The 26,181-nt window shown below is 39.3% G+C and overlaps 1 protein-coding gene across 5 annotated transcripts in view; it reads right to left on the reverse strand.

The window, feature by feature from the left end:
• The window catches only part of ANO1 (anoctamin 1), a 177,473-nt gene that overhangs the window by 136,518 nt on the left and 14,774 nt on the right, over positions 1–26,181 (reverse strand). Inside the window, exon 1 of one of the 5 annotated variants that reach the window (XM_083355210.1) lies at positions 329–382. The exons of the other annotated variants lie outside the window; for them this stretch is intronic. Within the exon in view, the coding sequence (XP_083211336.1) occupies positions 329–374 (46 nt within the window). The 5' untranslated portion in view covers positions 375–382. Of the gene's footprint in view, positions 1–328; positions 383–26,181 lie in introns of those variants that run through there. 5 annotated transcript variants of the gene reach the window in all.

Raw genomic sequence — 26,181 nt, forward strand, 5'->3', positions numbered from 1 at the left:
GAAACAATTACCCAGAGAATCGTCCTTGGGAAAAAAATAAATAAGCTGATCATCTAATGCTTCTCAAATATTAAAAACCCCAAATGCATTGTTAAAGAACGCTGCTGCGTTCGCTCTTTCTTTCAGCAAAACTGGCAGGACTACAGCGCAATGCCATCATATTCCATTTATGAGGAACGTCCAGATGTTCGGTGGGTGGTTTTTTTTTTTGTTTGTTTGTTCACTTGCTACCCGGGAAGAATAACTAAAGCTAAAGGGAGAGTTTTCCCGTCCCTGGTGCTGCGGCTGAAGCTGTATTTCCTTCCCAAAGCAAACGAGTAACACTTACATGACGCGCGGGCAATTCTGTGGAGATGAATCCCATCCTCATCCATCTCGAGGCGGCTGAACTGAAAACTTGGGGTAGAGAAAGAGACGCGTCCTGGATATATATATATATATATATATATATATATATATATAATATATATGTATATATATTTCCCCCTCCTCAGCCTGGCTTCCTTCTCTCCCGCCGGGCGCGTTTCATTCAAGGCAGCTCACAACCGCGTGGCAAGGCAGCAAACATAACTTGCGAGAAGCAGTTTAGGCAGTCTTAGGTAGGGATGGGGCGGGGGAGGGAGGGGGGGGAAAGAAAGGCAGCGGGAAAACGGGGCGTTTCGCCTCAGAAGGCGAAATCCTGCCAGGCGAGATTCCGCTGCTTTCCCCCGGACACGTGCGCGCGCACAACGCACATGCGAGTGTAACTTTATTGCCTGGGAGCCCGAGGTTTGAAACTGAGACGGGAGAGAGAGGGAGGGAGAGAGAGAAAAAGGAAGAGAAGAAACGACTTTAAAATAGCCCCGCCGCTCCTGCGACCACGGAGACCGGGCAAGAGACAGCCCTCCACGTGACTTCTGCCGGCGAAGAAGAAGAAGAAGAAGAAGAAGAGCAGCGGCGAAACTGGGCGACTTTCCACTTGGAGAAGGGAGCAGGCGCTGGAGCTGTTGGGTGCTTCAGTCGGTGCGGCTGGACTGCCGCCTTCCTCCTCATGGTTGTAAGCCGTGCCCTTCTAGGACAGCCGCCAATGCAAACGTTGCGAACTCTTTGCTTGAAGGAGGGCGGGAAAGAGGGTGGAGGCGGAGAGCTGCCGGCTGTTTTTCTGGTACCGGATCGCGAAAACCAGCCCCGGAGGACTCTTTTAAGTCCGCCGGTCTCATTAGGCTAAAGGACTTTAGAGACCACGCCTTTGGGAGAAACTTTGCTTAGTTTCGCCCGAGGCGCTTGGCTCTCTCGAAATCCACCCTCGGACCTCACGAAGTTTTCAGTGGCCGAGAGACCGGGGAACCCAACGCAGCCTTTTCTTCTTATGCCAAAATTCATCCGATTTGCAGGGAGGTTTTTAAGTGTGCCCAAAGAAATCTCTCTGTTGGGAGTGTTGGGAAACCCTATAAAGGCAAATGCCTCGAGGAACCTTTGCATTATTGGTTACGTGCTTCTGTTAGATACACCAAACATCTGGGGAATGTCGACCAAAAAAAAACAGCAACAAAACTGAATCCTCCTTGCTATTTTTTCCCCCATACTATAGTTTATACTTAGTTTCCTCTCATATTTAGCTTCCATTTGCCTTGCCTTTAGTTTGGTCTCTCCCCCCCCTCCACACACAGCCCTTTTATTAGATATTCTTCTATGCCTGCGGTGCCAACTTTGCCTCCCTTGAATAAATGGGCTTAACCTTACAGGATCCCAGTGTGACCCATCTGTACTGATAGTTGCATGGACCTTGGGCTAGGGAAAGTGTTTGAAAAAGATTCCATGGATACCTAGCAGCTACAGAGCATAACACAGTAGCTGATGGAATTTTTGATTCTTCTCCAGCCTCCCTGATGAAACGATGCTATTCTGGCTTTGAGGAAATTAAAATGGCAGCTTCTACCCGCAGTCACCTATTATTCATTTCAGAGTTGCTCCTACTATCATAGTGCAGTAAAGGTCATCCAGGGGATCCAGTAACATTGAAAGAGAGGAAACTTTAGGAACTCCTTTTGTCTCATGGGAAAGAGAGCTTCTTCAAGACTCAGTATTCTGGCATTAACAGAGGTGAGAGAAATTGAAGGAAAGCACTAATGGCATTGCACAGAACAAGACTATAGAGATTTGATGTTTTCCAGCATAATTCCCTTTAGATGCATTGACAACAACAATTCCTGGAAATCTCAGCCAGCAAATAAATCTAGGACTTGTAAGCATTTGGAGGAGGTTGTTGGAAAAGAATGAAACAGAACACCTTGTCCTTACAATAAGCCCTATTTGAATAACCAGAGAACTAGTGTGGACTATTTCAACATGTGTGAATGTATACTGAATCTTTTATATAAGGAAGTTACACCCATACATTTCCTAAATGCCTATGATCACAGACATTGTACGAGGAATAACCCTCAAAATAAGGACAAAAGGCTATCAGAGCATTCAAACTGTCAGGAACTATAGCAGACCCCCAAAACTCCAAGAGGAAATTGGAATTGCCTGCTAGTTTTAGGGAAACTCAACTCAAAGGGGGGATAAGGGATCGTACATTCATAGCTTGGGTAAGCCAATAGGTATTATATGATCAAGAAGAGTGTTTTAAGTATTTTGGTTTCACAGATTCTTTGACAAAGTGACAAAATTAGTGGACCAGAGGAATGCTGTGGACATAATTTACTTGGACTTCAGTAAGGCATTGGATAAAGTAGACTACAACCTACTACTTGATAAGATAGAAAAATGTGGGTTAGACAGCATCACCACCAGATGGATTTGTAATTGGCTGACCAACCACACTCAACATGTCCTCAATGGAACTGCATCTACATGGAGGGCAATAAGCAATGGGGTACTGCAAGGCTCTGTTTTAGGCCCAGTACTCTTCATCATCTTCATCAATGATTTGGATGAGGGAATAGATGGGAAACTCATCAGATCTGCAGATGACACCAAGCTGGCAGGAATAGCCAACACTCCAGAAGATAGGCTTAAGATACAGAAGGATCTTGACAGACTTGAACACTGGGTGCTATTTAACAAAATGAAATTCAGTGGTGAAAAAAGGCTACATTTAGGCAAGAAAAACCAAATGCACAGGTACAGTAGTACCTTGCTCAATAGTAGTAACTGTGAGAGGGATCTCGGAGTCCTAGTGGACAATCACTTAAATATGAGCCAGCAGTGTGCTACAGCTGCCCCAAAAGCCAATACAGTGCTAGGCTGCATTAACAGAGGGATAGAATCAAGATCACATGAAGTGTTACTATCACTTTATAATGCCTTGGTAAGGCCACACTTGGAATACTGCATCCAGTTTTGGTCACCATGATGTATAAAAGATGTTGAGACTCTAGAAAGTACACAGAAGAGCACAAAGATGATCAGGAGACTAGAGGCTAAAATATAAAGAATGGTTGCTGGAATTGGGTATGTCTAGTTTAATGAAAAAAAAGGACTACGGGGGACATGATAGCTGTGTTCCAATATCTCAGGAGGAACACTGAGGGAACACTGCCAGAAAGAAGAGGGAGTCAAGCTATTCTCCAAAGCACCTGAGGGCAGGAGAAGAAACAATGGATGGAAACTAATCAAGGAGAGAAGCAACCTGGAACTAAGGAGAAATTCCTGACTTTTATGTGAATTGTGGAAATTTTAAAGAAGAGATTGGACAACCATTTGTCAGAAATAGTATAGGGTTTCCTGCCTGAGCAGGGAGTTGGACTAGAAGACCTCTAAGGTCCCTTCCAACTCTGTTATTCTCTTCTGTTAGTATAAAGTGAACTTTGTTGAGATGGTGGAAACCACACATTAAGCCTGAGATAGGTTGATGTAGTGATTAAAGTGTTGGATTAAAATCAGGAGACCATGAGTTCTAGTTCCGCCTTAGGCATGAAAAACTGGCTGGGTGACTTTGCCAGTCATTTTCTCACTCAGACTACCCCAGGCTCAAAACATAAGCTGGTTGGTCAATTCTTATTGCAACCACTGGATCAATGCTGGGTTAATCTGACCCTGCACTTGCAGAAAAATCCTAGGAAGAAAAAAAATACCTCAGCCCAACTCATCTCATACGGTTGTTATTGTGGAGAAAATAGGAAGTGGAAGGAGTATTGGAATATTTGCTATTTTGAGCTGTATATGAAAAAAGTTAGATAAAAATATAAATAAATGCTCCAATTTTTAAAAAATATTAATTCGCACTAATTTCTTTATTCTAAAAAAAAAAGCTACCAAAGGCATGATCTAGATCAGGGGTGTCAAACTGCCGGTCCATGGGCTGGACGTGTTATCCAGAAGCCACACCCACCCCATTGCCAGCAATGGCAAAACTGTCCCGATACATGTGACATCACGAGTTTGACATGTCTGATCTAGATGATGCCCATGAGGAATGGGATTTAATATTTTCTCCCCTGTGCAATCTGCATTAAGCTGCTGTTTAACCCAACATAAATGGCTGTGAAGGGCTGAAAAAGAAAGATGAATAAGTTTTCCTATGATACAATGTAGAAGGTCAGTGAGCAAGTTTTATCCTGATTAAATTTTTCATATGAGCTTTAATGATAATGTTCTAAATGGGTGTAAATGTGATGCTTGCAAAGTAAGCCTTTAAATGATTGTTTATATTTTTTAAAAAAAATTCAGATTACCATAATCGTGCAAGATCAGACCTGTTTTTCACATCCATTTCACATCCATGCAGTCCATAAAGATCAATAGATGAAAAACACATGTTTTGTGACTTTTGAATATATTTAAGCCTATACTATTTAAAAAGGACTACTGTTATATCCATGGATATTCAGAATCCCAGCAATTTAAAGTATGGATTTTATGTTAAAGTAAAGTATACGTTAAAGCTGGACTTGTTTTTCTGTTGTTTTGCTAGGTAAATAAAAATGATTATATCTTGGTAATTTTATTCAGAGGCTGAGGGATAATAAAAGGAGACAGGGTGGTGGTGTCAATTTGCGATTTGCATTAGGGAGTAACTCAGCAAATCTGAAGGGAGAAAATAAAGGGAGATCTTTGGCAGCTTCAGATATTTTGTTAGTGCAAAAATTATAAAGTAAAGTGAAATCCAGCTAGGTTGGATCTCAGAACAGCTAGCAATTAAGGCACCAGGCTAGAAGCTGGGAGTCTGAGTTTTAGTCCTGTCTGGAGAAGACTCCTGCGAGTCCCTTGGACTGCAAGGCGATCAAACTGGTCAGTCCTAGAGGAGATCAACCCTGACTGCTCTTTAGAAGGCCAGATCCTGAAGCTAAAACTCAAATACTTTGGCCACCTAATGAGAAGGAAGGATTCACTGGAGAAGAGCCTAATGCTGGGAAAGATTGAGGGCAATAGAAGAAAGGGACGACAGAGAATGAGGTGGCTGGATGGAGTCACTGAAACAGTAGGTGTGAGATTAAATGGACTCCAGAAGATGGTAGAGGACAGGAAGGCCTGGAGGAACATTGTCCATAGGGTCGCAATGGGTCGGACACGACTTTGCAACTAACAACAACAGGCATGAAACCTGATTGAGTAACTTTGGGCCAGTCATTCTTTCTCAGCCCAATTCACCTTACAGGGTTGTTGTTATAGGAAAATAGGAGGAGGAAGGAATATTAGGTATGTTCGTTGCCCAAGTTATTTCTAAAAATAATAAATATGGGATAACAACAACAACAATAATAAAAAGTTGGAAGGCACCTTGGAGGTCATCTAGTCCAACTCTCTGCTCAGGCAGAAACCCTATACCATTTCAGACAAATGGCTGTCCAGTCTCTTCTTAAAAACTTATACATACACAGCCTAAATAAAATAACTAAAGAGCAGAGCACATTCCCTTAGTTCCCAACACTATCAAATCATCTGGGGAGAATTGGGGACTTCTGAAGCAGATCCAAGTGCGTGAGAGCTACAGGGAAAGAAGGAGATGGGAATGTCCAATTGAAAAATCCCAAGTTCTATTTTTGCCAAAGGATAAGCAATATAATTTCTTTTTTTAGGAGTTTTGTGTTCTGTCTTTAAGGCTTAATCTACTTTAGCTAATCAATAAGGTGGATCAGATGGCTGAATACAGGTGGGGGAAAAATACCAAACCACTTAAGCAACCAAAAGAAAAGCACAATATTCTTTATTTAAAATGCATTTTGAGATATTGTCCTTATTAAGTAATGCAGTTTTTACAAATACAACAAAGGACCCTAATTTTGTCTGCTTGTTTTTTAAAAGCAATATCCCCAACTATATTTCAACACAGAAGTAGCTTCATGCTATCTTCTGCTACACATTTGTTTCTTCAGACCTGCTTCTAATTATTTTTTAACATACATATTATATATATATATATGTATGTGTGTGTGTGTATATATATGTATGTATGTATGTATGTATGTGTGTATGTGTATGTATGTATATATATATATATATATATATATATATATATATATATATATATATATATATATATATATATATATCTTTCTCCCATATTTATAGGTAGTATCCATAGTTTTCTCCAGTCCACCTCTCATTTTCGTCACCACTAGTGAGATAGGCAAGTATTAAGAGAGAATGATTTTTTCCAAAATCTGCAGACAAACTACATAGCCAAATTTGAACCCAAGTTTTTGTCTCGTGCTTCGCACTGGTGTCCTTTACCCTACTCTCTCAAAATTGTGTAGTAAGCCCAGTCCTGGTTTTCTTCATGCTTCTGCCCTCACTGTGTAAAATCCTGATAATTTCAAAGAACTGAAATATGTCAGGCTGTTCTGCAAACGACGGAGTCTCTCCACTCTAGTTTGGCTGCAACATTAAAAGAGAGTGAGTGAGAGAGAAATCCCTAACAGTGATGGCGCCTTTTTGTGTACCATAAAACTTAAGAAGTGACATCCACAGATAAATATAATAAATTAAGCTCAGACTACCTTAAACAAAGTGGTTGCAGGGAGGGAAAACTGACCTTGGGCATTTGAGCAACGGTGCCCCTGAATGATAGCAGCAGCTGATATGTCCAGGGAGAATTCCGCATTAAAGGTCACTAATGTACGATGCCAGCAGACTGCAAAAGACTTCAGCTACTGGAAGCCACAGGCTGCCAACCCAAGAGAGTGGAGAGGTTGGGTTTTGAACCATATCCTGTGTTCTTAGGGAGCTAAGATCATACTACATTCCTCTACCATTAAGGATTGTTACAAGTTAAATATAATTAAAAGGTGTTCTTAAGAAGCTGTATGGAGTAAAATGTTGAGCTGTCCTTGCTATTTCCAAAGTGAAATGCCACTTAGAAGTGGATGGTTGATTGATATTGATTTAAGAAAATAACTTTGGTTCTTCAAAAAAATAATCTCCCTGCCTCTTTTTGTATAATATCTGATTATTTGCTTACCTGACTTAAGTCTGGTTTTCTCATTTTCCATAAAGAGCTAAGCTGCTCTGCAGGAGGTGGTCTTGTTAAATACATTGGCACTTCTTGAGCTCTCAAAGTCTAAACCAGTGGTGGCAAACCTATGGCACATGTACCAGAGGCGGCACTCAAAGTCCTCTCTGTGGGCCCTTGTGCCGTTGCCCCAGCCCCGCCTCCCCCTGCAGCCCCTTCCTCACCAGAGTTGCCCCAGAGCGCATCCCGCATGGAGCAGCGCAGCCAAGGACATGACAGTCGGGCAGCAGGAACAAGACTCCACCCTTGAGTCCCGTCACACACAGATGATGCTGTGGGGTGTGGGTGGAGGGTGTGGCCACTATGGCGCTGCAGGGCTGCCTGGACAATCTGAGGCAGGCCGTGGAGGCAGAAGGTAGCCCTGCGGATGGGGGTGGGGCAGGGGCAGGGCAGTTTTGGGGCACTTGGTCTCTAAAAGGTTCACCATCACTGGTCTAAACAGTCAACAGGGCTGCACACACAGAATTCACTCATACCAAAACCAATGAAATTTGTTTAGTCAGAGATTCAGTGCTCTATTGTCATGGATCAATCTTGGCAGCCAGTGAATCTAATGTATTCATTGCTTGCAATGCATAGGTCTGACATAATTTAACTATTATTAATATAGATACAATTTCTATTACCACCATTACTATTTTTTTTAAGAGAAGTGATAAAGAGTACCAAAATGAAAGAAGCTAATATTGGAAATCATTTTTGACTGGAGTAGTATATAAAATCAATCAACTGATCATAAACACGGAAAAATCTAAAGCAAGTAATACCATGTTTCCCCAAAAGTAAGACCCACCCTGAAAATAAGCCCTATCTTGAATTTTGGGGGTGGGCCTAATATAAGCTCTACCCCCCAAATAAGCTTAGTTTTGGGGCAAGGGCATGCCTAAAAAGCTAGGGCAGGGATGGGGGGGTGGAGTTTACCATTGCATTCAGGCCTCCCATGGATCAACACTTGCCTTGCTGGAAGGATCAATCCATAGCTTAGTTCTCAGCTACACAGGCCTTCCGGAAAGGCCTCTGACTGCGAAATGCAGGCCGGAGCTCCATTCTCAGCTGCAGAATGAAGTTGCTCCTTTGCTGCAGAAGATGTGGGCCAGCTGGGCGGGGCTGTCAGTGCTGCTGCTACGAGGTGAGTAGAAAAGACAACAAACCCCCCCCCCTGAAAATAAGACCTGGTTCCTCTTTTGGAGGTAAAAAATAAATAAGTCCGGGTCTTATTTTCTGGGAAACATGGTATTTTCAGATGGGAAAAGGCGTTCAGATGTCATGAAGACTTGATGTAGATATCAAGAAGAGAAATGATCTTTTAGGCAAGATGGGTGGCACAGATATCAAACAAATAGAGAAATAAATGTTTGGCTGTTCCTCATCACCCATGCTTGAACAAACAGAATTAGCATAGGATTTGACTTTTGATTCATGGGGATGAAAGCAATATTATATGGACACAGAAAAAAAAAAAAGATGCTACCAGGAGATGCTTGTGCCATGGCTGGGTGCAAGAGGTATCTCGGCTTTGTCACACAATTATAATAAGGAAGTTCTTGATTGCTGAATGAATCCATCTCTAATATCATATAATATCTTCCCCCTTTTCTTTTCTAATATGCTCAGTTTTTGAATCCAGATTTATGGGAAGACTTGTTTCGCTTAATCACTGTATAGAAACTCATCATTTTTTATGGCTGATAAAATGGAAAAGTAATATATTGGTTGTAACCTAGAAAAACACCTCTTTTGTATTCACACATGCACAGAGAGATGGAATACGAACATTTCCATTTAAAGGACAGAAGAAACAGAAATATTAATCATAGTGGATCAAGAACACACAATTAATCTACTTCTTTTTCCTTCCCCTCTGAAAAGCAACATTTAAAATTCTGGATGTGTAAATAAGTTTTTTTTCCCTTGTGCAGTTTGTGATCATAAGAATGGTCTTCTCTTTGACAGGATACCATCTCAATCTTCATCTGAAATACAGTGCTGACTACACCAGTCTTTTCTTTTTCCATAAGAATGGGAAGTGGAGGAGCATTTCACTCCATTATGGATTCATCTAAAATCTGAAATAAGACAACTCAGAAAACATGCACCGAGAAATAAGCCAGAGAAGGAAACTTTAAAACAGCCGATACCAGAGTTAGTATTAGAAATATTTGTTTCTACTGCAGTTGTTCATATTTGACATCATGGTAATTCTCTTATGGAGAAAAGAGCCTGAATATGAATAATGATCAGTTAATCAGTTTATATTTGTTTGTATCCTGCCTTTATTATTTTGACAAATAACTCAAGTGGTGAACGTATCCAACATACCATCCTCCTCCTATTTTCAACAACAACCGCGTGAGATGAGTTGGGCTGAGAGACAGTGACTGGCCCAAACCCACGCAGCTGGCTTTCATGGCTAAGACAGAACTTGAACACATATACAGTTAACTTTTCATGTTCAGAGGTTTTTTTAAGATGTCTTTTAGTACTTGGTAAAACTGTATTTTAAAGACAGCTTTTAAGATTTTTTACATGAGATGTATTCGAAAGCACTTTCAATAAAATATATAGGATGAAATATTTGCAAAAGGATAAATGAGCTAAGCTTTATTTTAATGCTCATCTTCAATTACTATAAATTTTGTAGTTCACTGTACAAATATGAATTTAGATAAGTTTGCAAAATGCTCATTATTTACTTTATTAGAGCCTAAGTACAGGATGCAATGTTCTAGATGTGTGATAAATTGGAGCCTGGCTTTTCTGTATGTGTGGGGTTTTGTTTTTTTCTGCTTCTACAAGTGAACTGAGGCAAAAGTAAGTCTGCCTTTTGAAAGGAAAGGATCCTTTTGTCAGTCTAAATCCTTGCCTGATGGAATGCATGGCAAATAAAATATTACACGCAGTAAATGAAGATACTTTAGAGAAGCATTTTACATCATTTATTCAACTATTAAGAACAGCCTTTAAAAGCCATTGCGCTCAAAAACAAACATGGGAAATGTTTTAGTACAAAACCAAAGCTTTGCAAACCTTCTGAAGCTAAATTACAGCTGAGACTTATGAATTTAGTTCTGCTCTTAGAACATGGCCTTTACATTTTCACTTTCAGAATAACAGGGGGGAAAAAGAATAATAGAGTTGGAAGGTACCTTGGAGGTCTTCTAGTTCAACCCCCTGCACAGTTAGGAAGCTCTACACCAGGGGTGTCAAAGTTAATTTCATTGAGGGCCACATCAGCATTGCGGTTGCCCTCAGGGGGCCGGGTGGGTATGGCCTGGGTGGGCGTGGCCTACTGGATGGGCATGGCTAGAGTGCGTATGGCCTACTGGGTGGGTGTGGCCAGCTCTACATCGTTCGCATCAAGGGTGCCTATGGGAGCCTGGGCAGGAGTGGGACAGATCTGAGGGTCTGTGGCAGAAGGAGGGTCTCTGGGCCAGGGCCAAGGCCAAAGCAGTGGGGGCCGTTCCCTCACTGTTTCCAGGATGGCTTCGCGGGCCACATGAAACCACTTCGCAGGCCGGATCCAGCCCCCGGGCCTTGTGTTTGACATGTCTGCCCTACACCATTCCAACCAAGCCTCTGAAAAACTGCCCTTTCTGAAACAACAAGGTCACTGAAACATAAAGGGGAAATTGATAAAAATGGGGATATGCTTGCCAGCACATATTTTGCTTTTCTTCTGGCATGAGCATCGTTAAGTCCCAAACATAATCTTGTTTCCTTAGTCATACTTTAGAATACTATTGTCATTTTGTCTCTCTTCAACTGTATTGGAAATTTGGAGAATAGTAGCTACTGAGTTCGGCTGCAATAGTAAAATTAAAAGGAAATACAATTTTCCCTTGATATGGCACCACTGCAAACTGAAATCACTATGAGCTTTCTACGTAGTGAGAAAGATTAATAAATTAGTTAAATCTAACACAGATATTCTCACTAATCTGAACGTTGGGCATATACTAATGATTCCAAGGGAGCTACAAACATACATTTTACAGAATTTATATTTAGGGTGCTAATTATTATCTTTTTAGGCAGTGGACCTGTGGATAAAAAAAAACTTCAAGAAAAGATCTAAGTAAGTTTCATTTAATATCAACAACCTAAGATATGCAGATAATTTCACTCTAATGGCAGAAAGTGAAGAAGAACTAAAGAGCCTCTTGTTGCGGGTGAAGAAGGAGAGTGCAAAACTTAACATTAAGAAAACCAATATCATGGCATCCAGTCCTCTCAATTCCTGGCAAATAGATGGGGAAGAAATGGAGGTAGTGACATATTTTATTTTCCTGGGCTCCAAGATCACTGCAGATGGGGACTGCAGCCAAGAAATTAAAAGACGCTTGCTCCTGGGGAAGAAAGCTATGGCAAATCTAGACAGCACACTAAAAAGCAGAGACATCACCCTGTCAACAAAAGTGCGTATAGTCAAGGCTATGGTCTTCCCAGTTGCAATGTATGGTTATGAAAGTTGGACCATAAGAAAGGCTGAGTGCCAAAGAATCTAGGCCTTTGAACTATGGTGCTGGAAAAGACTCCGGCGAGTCCCTTGGACTGCAAGGCGATCAAACCGGTCAGTCCTAGAAGAGATCAACCCTGACTGCTCTTTAGAAGGCCAGATCCTGAAGTTGAAACTCAAATACTTTGGCCACCTAATGAGAAGAGAGACTCACTGGAGAAGAGCCTAATGCTGGGAAAGATTGAGGGCAATAGAAGAAGGGGACGACAGAGAATGAGGTGGCTGGATGGAGTCACTGAAGCAGTAGGCATGAGCTTAAATGGACTCCAGAAGATGGTAGAGGACAGGAAGGCCTAGAGGAACATTGTCCATGGGGTTGCGATGGGTCGGACACGACCTTGCAACTAACAACAACAACAAAAATGTTTCATTATTAAAAAAAATAATACATACATACATACACAAAGTACTACATTATTGGACTACAGGGTATATTGAAATAATAACCTACACTTTCCTTGATATTCCCACTCACCACTTTTCTAAAGAGGACTTTCTGATAATGTGTTGTTTTGCAACTATCTCTGAAGTATTTTGTATGTCATCTAATATTTCAAAGATTTGTTTTATGAGTCAAAAAATAATAAGTCCAACCACCCAACCACTGTAAAAGAAATGACAGTGATTAAAGGGTACACTGTGAAGTGCTAATATCATTCTGTCCAGAGTTCTGAAAAATTAACAAACAGCTACAAGAATGGGTAAATATTCAATCATATACAGTAGTCACAATTAATTATTTTTCGAGCATATATTACACTGAGATGAAATTATAATAAGCTGTTCATTAAACTTCATCCTTTGTAGGGATGTCTTCAGGGTATGTTAAACAAAATTAAGATAGGAACCATGACATTGTGATCAAAGTCCCGCCTGTTTTTGGTTTTGTTTTATGCATCACAATGTACATAAAAAACAGGCAGGGCTTTGATCATGCCATTATAGTCACCATCTTGACTTTTTTAAAAAACACACCCAGTGGCCATCTGTGATCTCTTGTATATTGAAAGGGTTTCTTTATTATACTCCCTTAAGTAACACCAGCTGCCTGCAGTTAGTGCAGGTTCGCATCCCACCAGGCTCAAGGTTGACTCAGCCTTCCATCCTTCCGAGGTAGGTAAAATGAGGACCCAGATTGTTGGGGGCAATAAGCTGACTTTGTAATAATGCCGCTTGGGGCGGGGGGCAAAAGCCCTAATAAGCAGGCATATACGTAGAATGAAGGCTATTGCTAAGCACATTGGTTTGTGCTTAGATTGTAAGCCGCCCTGAGTCTTCGGAGAAGGGCGAGATATAAATGGGATTAAAAAATAAATAAATATCATATTAGTTTGCCAGATTTTGTAAAAGACTGCTTTCATTGAAAAGCTCAGTCAGAACTCGAAAACCCATCTCCGTGACACTATTGCATAGTCAGATCTTTGAAAGACAGTGTGTGCTAAAGATCCTTAAATTTCTCTGAAGTAGCAGTTCTACTTCAGAGGGAGGGAGGGAGTTTTATAGCCCTGCCCTCCACAAAATTGCTAATCTGAATATCTCTCTCACTGACAGTGGCTCCAGTTAAATCAGCTATCCACTCTGAAGGCTACTGCTAAGCTTGTAAGCCGCCCTGAGTCTTCGGAGAAGGGCGGGATATAAATGGAATTAAAATTAAAAAATTAAATTAAAATTAAAAATTAGGAATACCATCAGGAATTTCTGCTGTCCACAGTTGAAAACCCCCACCCATAGGGTTGTAATATATTAACAAGCCACGCTTTAGATATGCTTTTCTGGTTTGCTTTTCCATATGGAAAAGTAGTTTAATTTATATGGTATAAGAAATTTCACATGCTCTGACATTATCTTACAGCACTTTACCTCTTCTGACATTAAAAATAGGGAAACACTGGGAAAAGTTATCTTCATATTTTCTGGATTATTATTTAGGACATATAAGCATTAAAGTTATATCAGTCATAGCTGATGATATGATAGCTGATATTTGTATATCTGTATTATTATTTGAAAATTCCTCATTTGGTTATATTCCTCATTTTCTACTCTAGTTATCAAATTTTCTTCATTGTATGAATTTGTATGTTGTATCCCAAAGGACAAAAAAAAATACAAATATGTATTGCATTCCAAAAGAAGTAGAATATATCATGTTGGTCTTTGTTCTCTCTTTTATCTTTACACATTAATAATGGAAATGACTAACTCAAAGTCATCCAGGAAACTTTGTAGATGAGTATGGATTTAAACTTAGATTTCTAAAATCATCATTCAACTTACTGATGTAAACTTATTACTTGGATCAAAGTATTGCTTGCATATATCGGTCCCAGTCCCTTCCTTCACCCACTGTATAAAAATGATATGTACAAATAGGTGCTAAAAATAAAAATGATAATGCAATTTAGCAATGAAATATTATTTAGGAGCCATCCTGTTGAGAATTTTTGGAGTTCATCCCAAAATATTCAGAGAACACAGACTGATTTTTGAGAATTCTGTGTGCTTTATTAGAATATCCTGGAAGTTCTCTCCCTTTTTTTTCTGTGGGTGAGGCACAGTTAACTAGTAATTCACTCTGGTTATCTGTGTTTTAGATAGAGTTATAAATGAGGACTGTGACTTGGTCAGATCCACACCCATTTTTTTTAATCTTCATGGTTGTAACAAAGAAAATAGTGACTCAGGAACTATTTCTGACTCATAGTCCTTCAGGAGCCTCCTAAATTTCGCAGAAAATAATGCCTTCCTGGTTACCCAAAAACACTGGCTGTCTGCCACGTAGGTGGAAATAATTTTATCATTTTGCAATCTTAATCTTTACTAATATCTTCAAAAGCTGGACAGCTCACAATGTAAAATGTAGTGTATGAGAGAGACAAGAGATACAATCTAATTGCAAAACCAAGTGGGAACATGCAAACTGTTCCATACGCAAACTGTTCCATGCATGGAGGAGCCAGTTTCAGGTGAAACTGAACTACGTTTGATATAAGCTCAAATCCAATAAAGAATATTTGTCATGGATCTGAAATGTGTGTTCCATCCAGATGTGCTGAATAGGGAAAACAGGAAAAAAAATCCAAAGCTATCTGTCATGGTTCTGACAGATGAAACTCTTCAAAAGAACTTCGAGGCATTGTTTACCTTAAAGGATCTTTTATTCGAGTAGCATAATATTGGCACTTATATAATCAAAGCCAAAAACTGAATTCCTGGGCACATAGTATCAAAGCACAATTCCCTCCTCCAATTAACAGTCATAAATCACATTCCCCAATTGGCATGAAGGGCAGGCTTCCTCTCCAGCTCTCCAGCCCGCTAAGTCTTTACCAGCTCTGGGCTCAATAACCTTGATTCTCATGCTAAGTTTAGTGCTGTTATGTCTAGCTGGACTCTCATTCACATCCCCCCCTCCCAGGGCTATCTAACTCTAAAAGCGAAAGGGGAAAAATGGCTACATTTCCATCTATTGTCAATGCAAAAACATCCAATGTTAGCAGCATTGACACTATCACTGGTGGTAGTGTTGGTACCTGGGAACTAAAGGGGTGGTAGGGAAAGGAAACTATTAGGAAGATTGCCAGGCAGGTCAGTTCTCAGGTCATGCAGAGGAGAAGAGGAGAAAGAGGTGAGATGCACCATCCTACCTTTACTCTTTCTATAAGACTCCAGTTATGGACTCCACAATAATACAGATTGCAGATTTGCTGAACCACAGCTCTCTTTAACAGTTTCGTTAAACTTCCAAAACACAAGGTGTTTATTTCAGATTCAAAGCAAAACACATTTCCCAATTTTTGCACCCCTCCTAGTATTATCCTAAAGTTGCTTTTTCCAAAAGGCAGCTGGACTTTTCTTTTATTTTTCTTTGAGAACATTTTGCTTCTCATCCTTCCATACCCCATAAGTCAGTTAGAACTGAAGAGGTTTCTTGGATGAGAAGCAAAATGTTTTCAAAGAAAAAAAAATCCAAGGAAGCATCTTTGAGACAACCATGATCTGGATGTTTGAGAATCTCAATAGGCATTCTGTGGTTAGTCTTGTCTGTGTCATTGTCAAGCTCTCAATAGTTATTCTATACATGTATTTATCTTGTGGCTTATTTAGCAAATAACTGCCTTTGCTACTGAAAGAACTATTATTTTCAGTTACTAAAGAAACAAATGGTTATATATTCCTCTAAACAACTGGACCTTTCCACTTTGCAGAATACTTATAATTTCAACCCTCAAGATTCATAACTGCTTGTTTATGCAAGGCAATATCCAAGGTCCCCTTCTAGCTGTTAGAATTAAAAAAACACTAAAAGAGGCCCATTTTAAAAAGCCACAGCAAGGATCTTCTTCTGGAATGATCTCAGACACACTAGCTCTATGTCTTTCTCCTTCTCCTCCCCACATCACTGATGATTGTATACCATAGTTGTGACCTTAGTGGTGAGATATCATTTGACACCCTTCCCCCCACTAGAATACATTCATATGGATGTTTTGTAAGATGATATAGAATATGTACAGAATTTCAGGAAAGTATTTCAGCTGAGAAACAGCTATTAGTGTTTTATTGATTTACAGGCATTCTAAATATTTAATGCCTATAATCTTTTGTCTTCTCTCTTTAATAGTTCTTTTGAGTTGTAAGAACCTTTTAATATATGAATATTCAGCAAATACGTGTACTTTAGTTTGGCCTTAAAAACACAAACAATGCACCATTACAACAACATGCCCAATGTTGCATCAAATTTGCATTAAAAATCCCAGAGAAATGTAATTGATGATCAAAAATTATGTTTTTCATAAGTAAATGCGCCTAACAATTGTGAGAAGATTTGTAGAAGGCTGCTATAAAGAAGATCAAGGTCTCATATCTGAAAGACTGTATGCCTCTAAATGATTAATTCAGATGCCTGAGCTGTTTTCCAAAACCCTTTACTGCTACATTTTGCTGCCATTTAAATAAAGATACTTGCTAGTATTTAATAACATGACCAATTAACTAAGTTGGAACAGGTATAGTCCTTTATTAGAAATTCATTGTTACATTCATATTTAATATATATTTTATATTGCCTTTCCTAGCAAGTTGTTTCCAAAATTCATTGAGCAGGAGTCAGAGTAAATTGCTCATAATTAAGTAATGGACCTTGAGTTAGTCATTAAAATTCATTCTCATTGATTTTGATGGCATTTCTGACAACTCAGGTAGGATAAATGTTGTAACATAATAAACTTTTTTTTTTAAAAAAAATGCAGCATTAAAAGAAAATAGCAGAACTAAGCAACAATAATACCTCAAACAATTCATACTGCTGGTAGTTAAGTTAAAGCTTTTTTAAAAAAATATTTATTGTGTACCACCAAAGCGAGAAGAAAATATGCTCCTTATTCTCCATAAAAAAGAACGTTGGTTTTTAATCCTAAATCATATGCAATTCCGTATAGTTGTGAACATGTGGCACAGTTACCCAAGCACATATCTCAGCTATTCATTGTGTTATATACAATATGATTTTCTTTGCAGGGGTCATATGCAGGAGTGACCTGTTCTTTGCACCATCTTATCAAGATAAATCACAACCTGTTGGCAGGTAGGAGTGAGAGAACACAGTTTGCACAAGAAGTGCAAAGATGGTATACAGGAGCAGAGAGTTATTTTTTTCCTCATGTTTTCATTACCCCAAGATTATGGACATCGAAAGAAACGGGAGAGAGGCTACTGGAGAGTATACAGATATATATTGTATACACATGCTTAGGACAATGAAGGAAAGCTGTGTATGTGACTATAAATAGTTTGGGTTGTTTCTGTGTTTGCCCATGTATATAGTACATAAGAAATGCTTTTGAAAGTAGATCATATTAGACCTGCCGTCTCCCTGGCAGGATAGCCTTATTCCATTGCCTGTTCTGGCCATAGCGTAGCTGCTAGCAGACGGCATTCATGGTGAAAAGATCAAGAGTCAAGTAAATATAGGCAGATGTCACTTAATGATTGCCTTGTGACTATGCGAAGTTGTATCAGTGTTGAAAAAGTAACTTAAAAGCTGCTTCTCACATTAATAATTGCCACCGCATCTCTGTGATCACATGACTGATCTTGGGTACAAATGAGTGTTTATGATTGTCGCAGCATCCCATAGTCACAGTCTCCATTTGCATACTTCATAGCTGGCTTCCAACAAGTGGTGTCAATAGAGAAGCTGGCAGTAAAATCTCAAGTCACAATCACGTGAGCACATGCTCAATGACTGCAAAAATTGGTGCTAATGACAACAAAGGAAATGAAGTCATTAGTGCTTCATGGTCATATGATGTTTCCCGTAAAGACCATATCACTTAGAGATGGAGTTGCCAATCTCATTTCTGATCATTAACCAAGAACTACTGCATGTTTCCAATTAGTTTCATAAGTATTCTCAGCCAGCTGGCCAACTTACGATTCAGGACAAGTTTCTGAATAAGGTCCAAGCTGGGTTCAAAACAGGGTGAGCTATTACAGACCTTGGTCTAGTACAGGGGTAGGCAACCTCGGCTCTTTTATGACTCATGGACTTCAACTCCCAGAATTCCTGAGTCAGCTGACTCAGGAATTCTGGGAGTTGAAGTCCATGAGTCATAAAAGAGCCGAGGTTGCCTACCCCTGGTCTAGTACTATACCATCTAGTGAAAAGAAAAATCTATTCAGGTTGTCATCTTTCTTGATTTAAAGGTGGTCTTTACTCAATTCCCAAAAGCAATGAAAAGGAGCACAATAAGAATACATCAATATAATAACAACTGCCCCTTCTATTTATTGTTTATATACTTTTCCTAACTCAAGCCCTGATGGCACATAGTTCTATTCCACGTAACACAAGTTACAAGTTCTAGCTGTAAATGTAGAGAGGAAAACTGAGTTACATTAAAACAAAAGTATTTGTCTTTACCAAAAGAGTGGCCAGCCACACCTACTCCTGGAAAATAAGCAACAATCTCAGAGAACAAACTAAGGCCTTCAAATACCTTTCAGTCCTCTACTTCCTGGAAGGAAACAAAGCAAAACTGGTCATCAATGAGATCCAAAAAGTTGCTAATCAATTCTGTATTTGCTGGCAGTAGAGGTAACAATTATATACCCATCACTATTCACACGTACAAGGCCAGTTGGTCTAATGGCTAAGACAGCAGGAGAGAAACGAGGAAGCTATGAGTTCTAGTCCTGCCTTAGCCATGAAAACCTACTGGATGACTTTGGACCAGTAACTCTCTCTCATCAGCCCAACTCATCTCACAAGGTGGTTGTTATTGTTGTTGTGGGGAAAAATAAGAGGAGGAGGAATGTGTGTTGGATATATTCACTGTCTTGCATTACTTGTAGAAATAGTTAAGGCAGGAAATCAATCAATCAATCAATCAATCAATCAATCAATAAGAAAGATGTATACTAATCAAGACTGACACACTCTCAAATTCAAAATTTTAAGATCTGACTTCCTCAGTGTGCATCTCTAACTCTTTGGCGTGATTGGAAGCAGAAATTATTTCTACTGTGTCCTCTATGAAATTAAGTAACCTTAGATGCTAGTCCAAACTGATCTTTAACCTGAGATTTCTCATCTTCTTGACACAACTGGATATAGCAGTCACCAGTCAAACTGGATGAAAGGTATTGAATTAGACCTTAGAAGACATGGTCGCTCAACTGAATATTTTATTTCATTAGAGGTGGCAGTCAATTTGGAATTGAAACAGTTCTCAGAATTATTCAAGTTCCATTCCTTTCTCCCCTTTAAGATTTGGGATGGAGTTACTGTTACTTTATCACTTTATGCTAGCTACATCAGATAGTTTTCTGCTTGGTGAGACTCAATAACTTGTCTTCAGAGTTACTGGAAGGGACATTTAGTTCAGGACTAAACTGGATGACCTTGAGACAGTCACACAGGGTTTGTTCTGCTACCCTTTCCACATGGGTTAGAGTTCAGAGCTACTAGTCCCCTGCTGTGAAACTGTTCTGGAAGATCAGGTTATGTAAGGGTTGGTTCCCAGACTGATAGTATTGCCATTATGTAAACAGCCAGCTGCAAGCTTCCCTGTTGGTACAGAAGGGACCTGCCTCCCCATGAGATCATAGGAAGGCTGTCAAAAAGAAAATTGGAATGCCTTTGCCCTAAGATACATTGGCTCCAGATGGGAAATAATTTAGTTGTTGAAATTCTTGTAATCCCATTTCATTTATTTTGATGAATCTTGTTAAAGAGAACTCTGTGAAAATTATGCTGGGCAAGGAATCAAGGTCTGTTTTAGGTAGCTGTCCCAAAGCCTGATAGATGAGAAGAAAATGTTGTGAGATGGAGAAGCACGTGGAAGTTTCTACAAGGTAGCTAAATTCTGTTTTGTTTTTTTTTGCTGTTCACTACATGCAGGCTAACTGTTAAGATTTCTCATCTTCCCAATTAAACAAACACCTCTCCTGTACCATGGAAGAGTTTGACCTGTATAACATGTGTTTGTGAATTTTTGTAACTTTTACTCTTTTTTTATTTCATGTCCTGCAATGCATCTATGTATGTGTATATATTCCTTTGGGTTATGAGTCATTTTATGATGTTGATCTATAACTGTAATAAATGTTAACTAACGCTCAGGAACTTCAACAAATAATTCAGGAAGATGAAAATTCCTCCAGCCATTCGCATTTTTCATATTCTTAAAGAGTAAGAATTCTCGAATTTAACAGAGAAGGTACAAATGAATATTTTGAGAGAGAATTTTCCACAATCGGGACATCACCATGGAGAAGGCCTGGCCACCACCTGCCCAGAGCAGTAAGAACTGGAACAAGACTTCCGAGAATTTTCTGAAGGGACATGTGGAAGAACTCCGTCCCTTCTGTCATTTAGAATTACATTGGAAATATCTGAGTCCCATAATTGGAGCCTTCTAAGGAATATCCATCTATCCTCTAAAGACAGGGTAAAATGAACAGTTTATGCTCTCTTCCATCTCTCACAGATCTTTTTGCCTGCCAGAATGCAATTGCTTTCTCTCATGCTCCTTGTTAAGTGCCAAAATACACATTATGTGGGAGTCCCATGATTTCATCTCCCAATATTTTTGCTTTGATATGACAATAGCTGAGGAGAGAGTGGACAGCTGATTTAACTGGAGCCACTGTCAGTGAGAGAGATATTCAGATTAGCAATTTTGTGGAGGGCAGGGCTATAAAACTCCCTCCCTCCCTCTGAAGTAGAACTGCTACTTCAGAGAAATTTAAGGATCTTTAGCACACACTGTCTTTCAAAGATCTGACTATGCAATAGTGTCACGGAGATGGGTTTTCGAGTTCTGACTGAGATTTTCATTGAAAGCAGTCTTTTACAAAATCTGGCAAACTAATATGATATTTATTTATTTTTTAATCCCATTTATATCCCGCCCTTCTCCGAAGACTCAGGGCGGCTTACAATCTAAGCACAAACCAATGTGCTTAGCAATAGCCTTCATTCTACGTATATGCCTGCATATTAGGGCTTTCGCCCCCCGCCCCAAGCAGCATTATTACAAAGTCAGCTTAATTGCCCCCAACAATCTGGGTCCTCATTTTACCTACCTCGGAAGGATGGAAGGCTGAGTCAACCTTGAGCCTGGTGGGATGCGAACCTGCACTAATTGCAGGCAGCTGGTGTTACTTAAGGAGGCATTAGCCCACTGCTCCACCAAGGCTCTTGCTTTAATTTTGCTACATAAGAAATAAGGTTGTGGAATACTGTGGCTATCATCAGAAATAATATTTCACAGAAATATGAATGAAGCATCTGTCTGAGACTCTGTAAAGTGGCCTACATCTATTTCTAAGATTTTTTTGATGTAGTTACTTTAATGAGTTGTAAGCAGTGTGACATTTCTTGACTTTGCATATTCCAAAGCACCTCCTCCCCATCAGAACTGAACTACTGCACAGTCCTAATAAGAAAATATTTTTTACTCTTTATAATAATTAAAAACAAAGTCAAACATATACATACATATTTATATATTCCTTGTCTTAGTGCCAGATTTGGAGAGAAAGAAGTTGTTAAACATGTTGGATTGTCTTAAACACAAGGGGGAGCTATTGAGAAGCTGATTGTTTTCAGTTTCATCAGATAATGCTTCCACTAATCCTACCATTTTAAAGGGGACAATGAGACAATAATGTTAAAAGCGATGGGGACTTTGGTCTGTTCTCTAATTTTATATGAACTAATTAAAAAACCCCTCCACTTTACATGGTTCGTGTGAAGTATATGAGCAAGTAGTGAAGTCACAATAAGTAGTTTCTCAAGCCAATAATCAATGAAACCAAATGGATATAACTCCACAGTGGGCTGCAGGCGAATGTAGGCACCACTACCAAGAAATACGGAGCTAAGTGTTGATTTCTATACATGGAATGAATTTCTCCTACAAAATTCACACAGGCTTCACCTGGTCTAGTAGTAATCAGTCATTTCTAGTCATTTCAAAAAAGAAACTGAAATGGGATTGTTCAGGGCTTTTTTTCTCATAGAACGCTCAGAACGGAGTTCCGGCACCTTTTTTGGATGGAACCTTCTAGGGTAGGCAAGGCGGGTTGTATGACATGTGTGAGTTCCGGCACCTTTTTGTTTTACAAAAAAAGCACTGGGATTGTCTACTCATTTAGATTGGATTTTATCAAAATTAGCTTTTTCAAATTAACCATATTTTCTTTAACTGTCATCTTGAAGCACAATCTTTTATACAGGAAAGCGTTGCTGCAATCTTTTATTCAGGTGGAGGAGACTGGCCATTGGATCTATACCAGGTAATCATCATAGTGCTTCTGCTGATCTCCAGCTCCAGTAGTCTTGATAATACCATAGCAGGATCAGAATTTGTATTTGTATATATATAATACTATTAACATATATGCAAAATTTGACTTATGGTATGCTTTCCAAAATTGTTGATCATCACTGGCATACAGTGTAATAAAAAATTATCCACTGATACTACATAAATGTTTTACAAAGCTATAACCCTATTTAGACTCATTTTCTTCATTATGTCCAGGCAGGGGGAACTAGCGGAAGCCATGAGTTAATTGAAGAAACCATGTTGTTATTGCTATATTACAACCCTGAGAGCACTCAACTGGAGAGACTTGTACAGACAACATACACTTACAATTCATGAATCATGAGACACTGCCCAGGAATTTGTTTTGAATACTTGAATTGAAAATGGTTTCTATTCCTTCCAAACAAACATCTACTTCTAATTCTTCCAAGCTTTATTTATTTCAGCAGCATCATGTTTGCATGCAGTTGGATAGATATATCACTTTATAGGTACAATTGTTTTGTTGTTGCTGTTTTTAAAACAACTGGAAATCAGAAGTCCAGCAATGATCTACTGAAAATCATTAAGAGACCTAGTAATAAGTCTGAGATCCACCCACCATTTGCTACCTAAAAGCTCTTCCCTACTGGGCAAACTGTTTGCATCAAGTTCATAATCAGTTAAATATCCTCTGAGCTCCAATTTATAAATGGTGCTGAGAGCCAAGTCCATTATTTTTTTTCCTGGTTCCTTGCTGGTTTATGTGAAATCAGAGCACAGCTGGTCTTTTCATTTGCAATACAGCAGTTTGGTAGAACTTGGACTCTTTCCTTTCCCCAATGAGGGCAACTGTTGCCTCATCTAGCTTCCTAGCTCTTAGGTTTATGCCCTTCTTTCTAATGCCTGTCTGTATTTCTCTGTCCTCACTTCAGCTGTCCAAACAGCCTGCAACCATGGTTGTACAAATGCTGACACGCTCTCATGGGGGCGTCATTTTTATTTTATGCTTGCCACCCAGAGTTATGATGTTAAGATGAACGGCCATATCAATTTGAAATAAATGAATAAATGTTATTTAGTGAATGAATAAATGTTATTTATACCTTCCGAGATGATTTTAAAAGAAAAAGCAATTTTGTAAGCTGCATAGGGTTTTTTTCTTAGCAAAAACTCAGCTTTTCCCCTCCTCCACTTTTTTTATTTTTTTTACAAGCAACCAGTTATGCATAATGTATGTTACAAATGTCAAATGCTTTATGTGGAGTGGAAGTAAAAGGATTTCTGTTGCTCCAGGGTCTATTGTAACCCACCAGACAGACTGGGCAGAGTAAGGCGGGGGTGGATGGGTGGGTGGGTGGGTGGTCTGTTGAAAAAAGATGAATGCTTCTTGGCTCATGTGTGCCTGCAACTTCTCAATATTTTGAGATCCCTAAAATTTAGATGAACAAAGCTCATCTTGAAATTGCTTTAGGAGGAGAATGGAAGTGCCCTGAAAGTTGCAATTTACAATTTCAAATATAATGTAAGAAGCATCTCTTGCTTAACTTAGTGCACATTTGTAGTTTTTCAATGTTAAATGTTGTAGTGGTAAGTGTGTCCTGCTGACCAGTCTGGATCATTTCACAGTTAGGCAATTCCTCACCCACAAGCACTATTTTCTCCAACTTTCTTGGAAATGAACAAAACAATAAAAGGGTTCAGAAAGGAAAGATTGATATGTGGGGTTGAGAACATATCACTACAAGGGAAAATAAGAATGGAATGGACAAAAGAGAATTCAGGTTAAGCACATTCACACAACCCACAGTCCTTTACTCATCTTAATCTATCTTTTTTCAATTTTTGACTCCTGCCCTCTTTCTACAGGTCTTGGAGCTTTCCATGATTGGCCAAGTACACTCAGCCATATAATAGCAGCCTGAGTTAAGAAGCTATTACACAGGTACATTAAATTTTTCATAGGGTTAATATACCTATTCTCTAAAGCAGAGGTCTTCAAACTTGGACCTTTTATGATTTGTGGACTTCAACTCCCAGAATTCCTCAGTCAGAATTCTGGAAGTTGAAGTCCACAAGTCATAAAAGGGCCAAGTTTGAAGACCCCTGCTCTAAAGAGATTCAGACAAGAACTGCAGAAAAACAAACTTGGAAGCCTCCAATCCTGAAAAACACCTGACACACTTTTTCTAGCAATGCCATGATCTTGTAATCCCTGTACCTCCAGTGCCCCAAAATCTATGAGAAAGAGAAATCCTGGCCACTTCCTTGTTCTCACAACTGATAACTTTCCTGTATAGCTTTAGGCTGCCTCCAGTGTCACACAACCAGACATGTGTTTCCACAGGAGTGCTACTTTGATCTCCCACAATCCCTTCTCCCTTCCCTAAATCTATTTTAATTGGCCTAGAGCAGATTTGGGAGACCTACAGGTATTATGGGAGGAGCATGCCTGTAACAGATGTCACCCTATCGCTTTAAACACCAGCACACTGAAAACAGCACTTCCACCTCCCACATATGCACACTAACTCCAAGGAGGGGGCCCAGAAACAGGCACAGTCCTGCTTGGGACATATGTCCCAGCGGTACTTTGATGATTTCCTAACCATCCCAGTCGTTCTGCCTCATCCTGTGAAAGGATGCAAGGCTACACATGGCGATGACCACAGGATCTGTTTATTATTTCCAGTGTTACTAATAAAATATGTTTATTTCCTTTGAAAAAATATGTACTGTTATGAACACAGAGGGCCATCCTGTAATTTATTGTTCTGGAGTTGTGTTGTGGCCCTATTTTGTTCTTTTGCCTGGGTCCTACAATTATTTTCTTAGTTTTCACTCCGTTTGATTACCTTAAGGATTATCTATCCATTTCCTCAAATTGATTTTGCACCAAGAAATAGAGTCAGATTTTGTTCCTGCTTAGGACAATTAATTCTATTCATAAAAAAAATTAACACAACTACTTGTACATTTTGCTCTCATGTGCAAGCTTTTAACTACTTTCTGTTCCCCTTGTTTTTATCTGGAATTGGCAACTTTTTATCTGACATAGTTAAACTTTTATCACAGATTCTATAACCTGGTCTACTGGGCCACAGGTTATTCCTTATGGCTGCAATATTTTATCCACTTATTTGTATTTAAACTATTATAAATTGTGTGAGACTTCTTTTGTACAGGCACACACAGGATTGTATTTTTAAGTACACTCTAAACTTAAAAGAGAGATGGATTTGCCTCTAAATCAAAGGAGACATCTGTTCCTAACAGAATCAATATTTTAAATTTTGACACTGTGTGAAAAATCAAAGGAAGCTTTTTAAAAGTGGCCAAGCAATCTATTTTAATTTTGAAAAGATCGAATACATTGCAAATCCTAAGTCATTCACTCAGATGAA

This window comes from Vipera ursinii (genome assembly GCF_947247035.1).
Source record: "Vipera ursinii genome assembly, chromosome: 1".
Lineage (NCBI taxonomy): Eukaryota > Metazoa > Chordata > Lepidosauria > Squamata > Viperidae > Vipera > Vipera ursinii.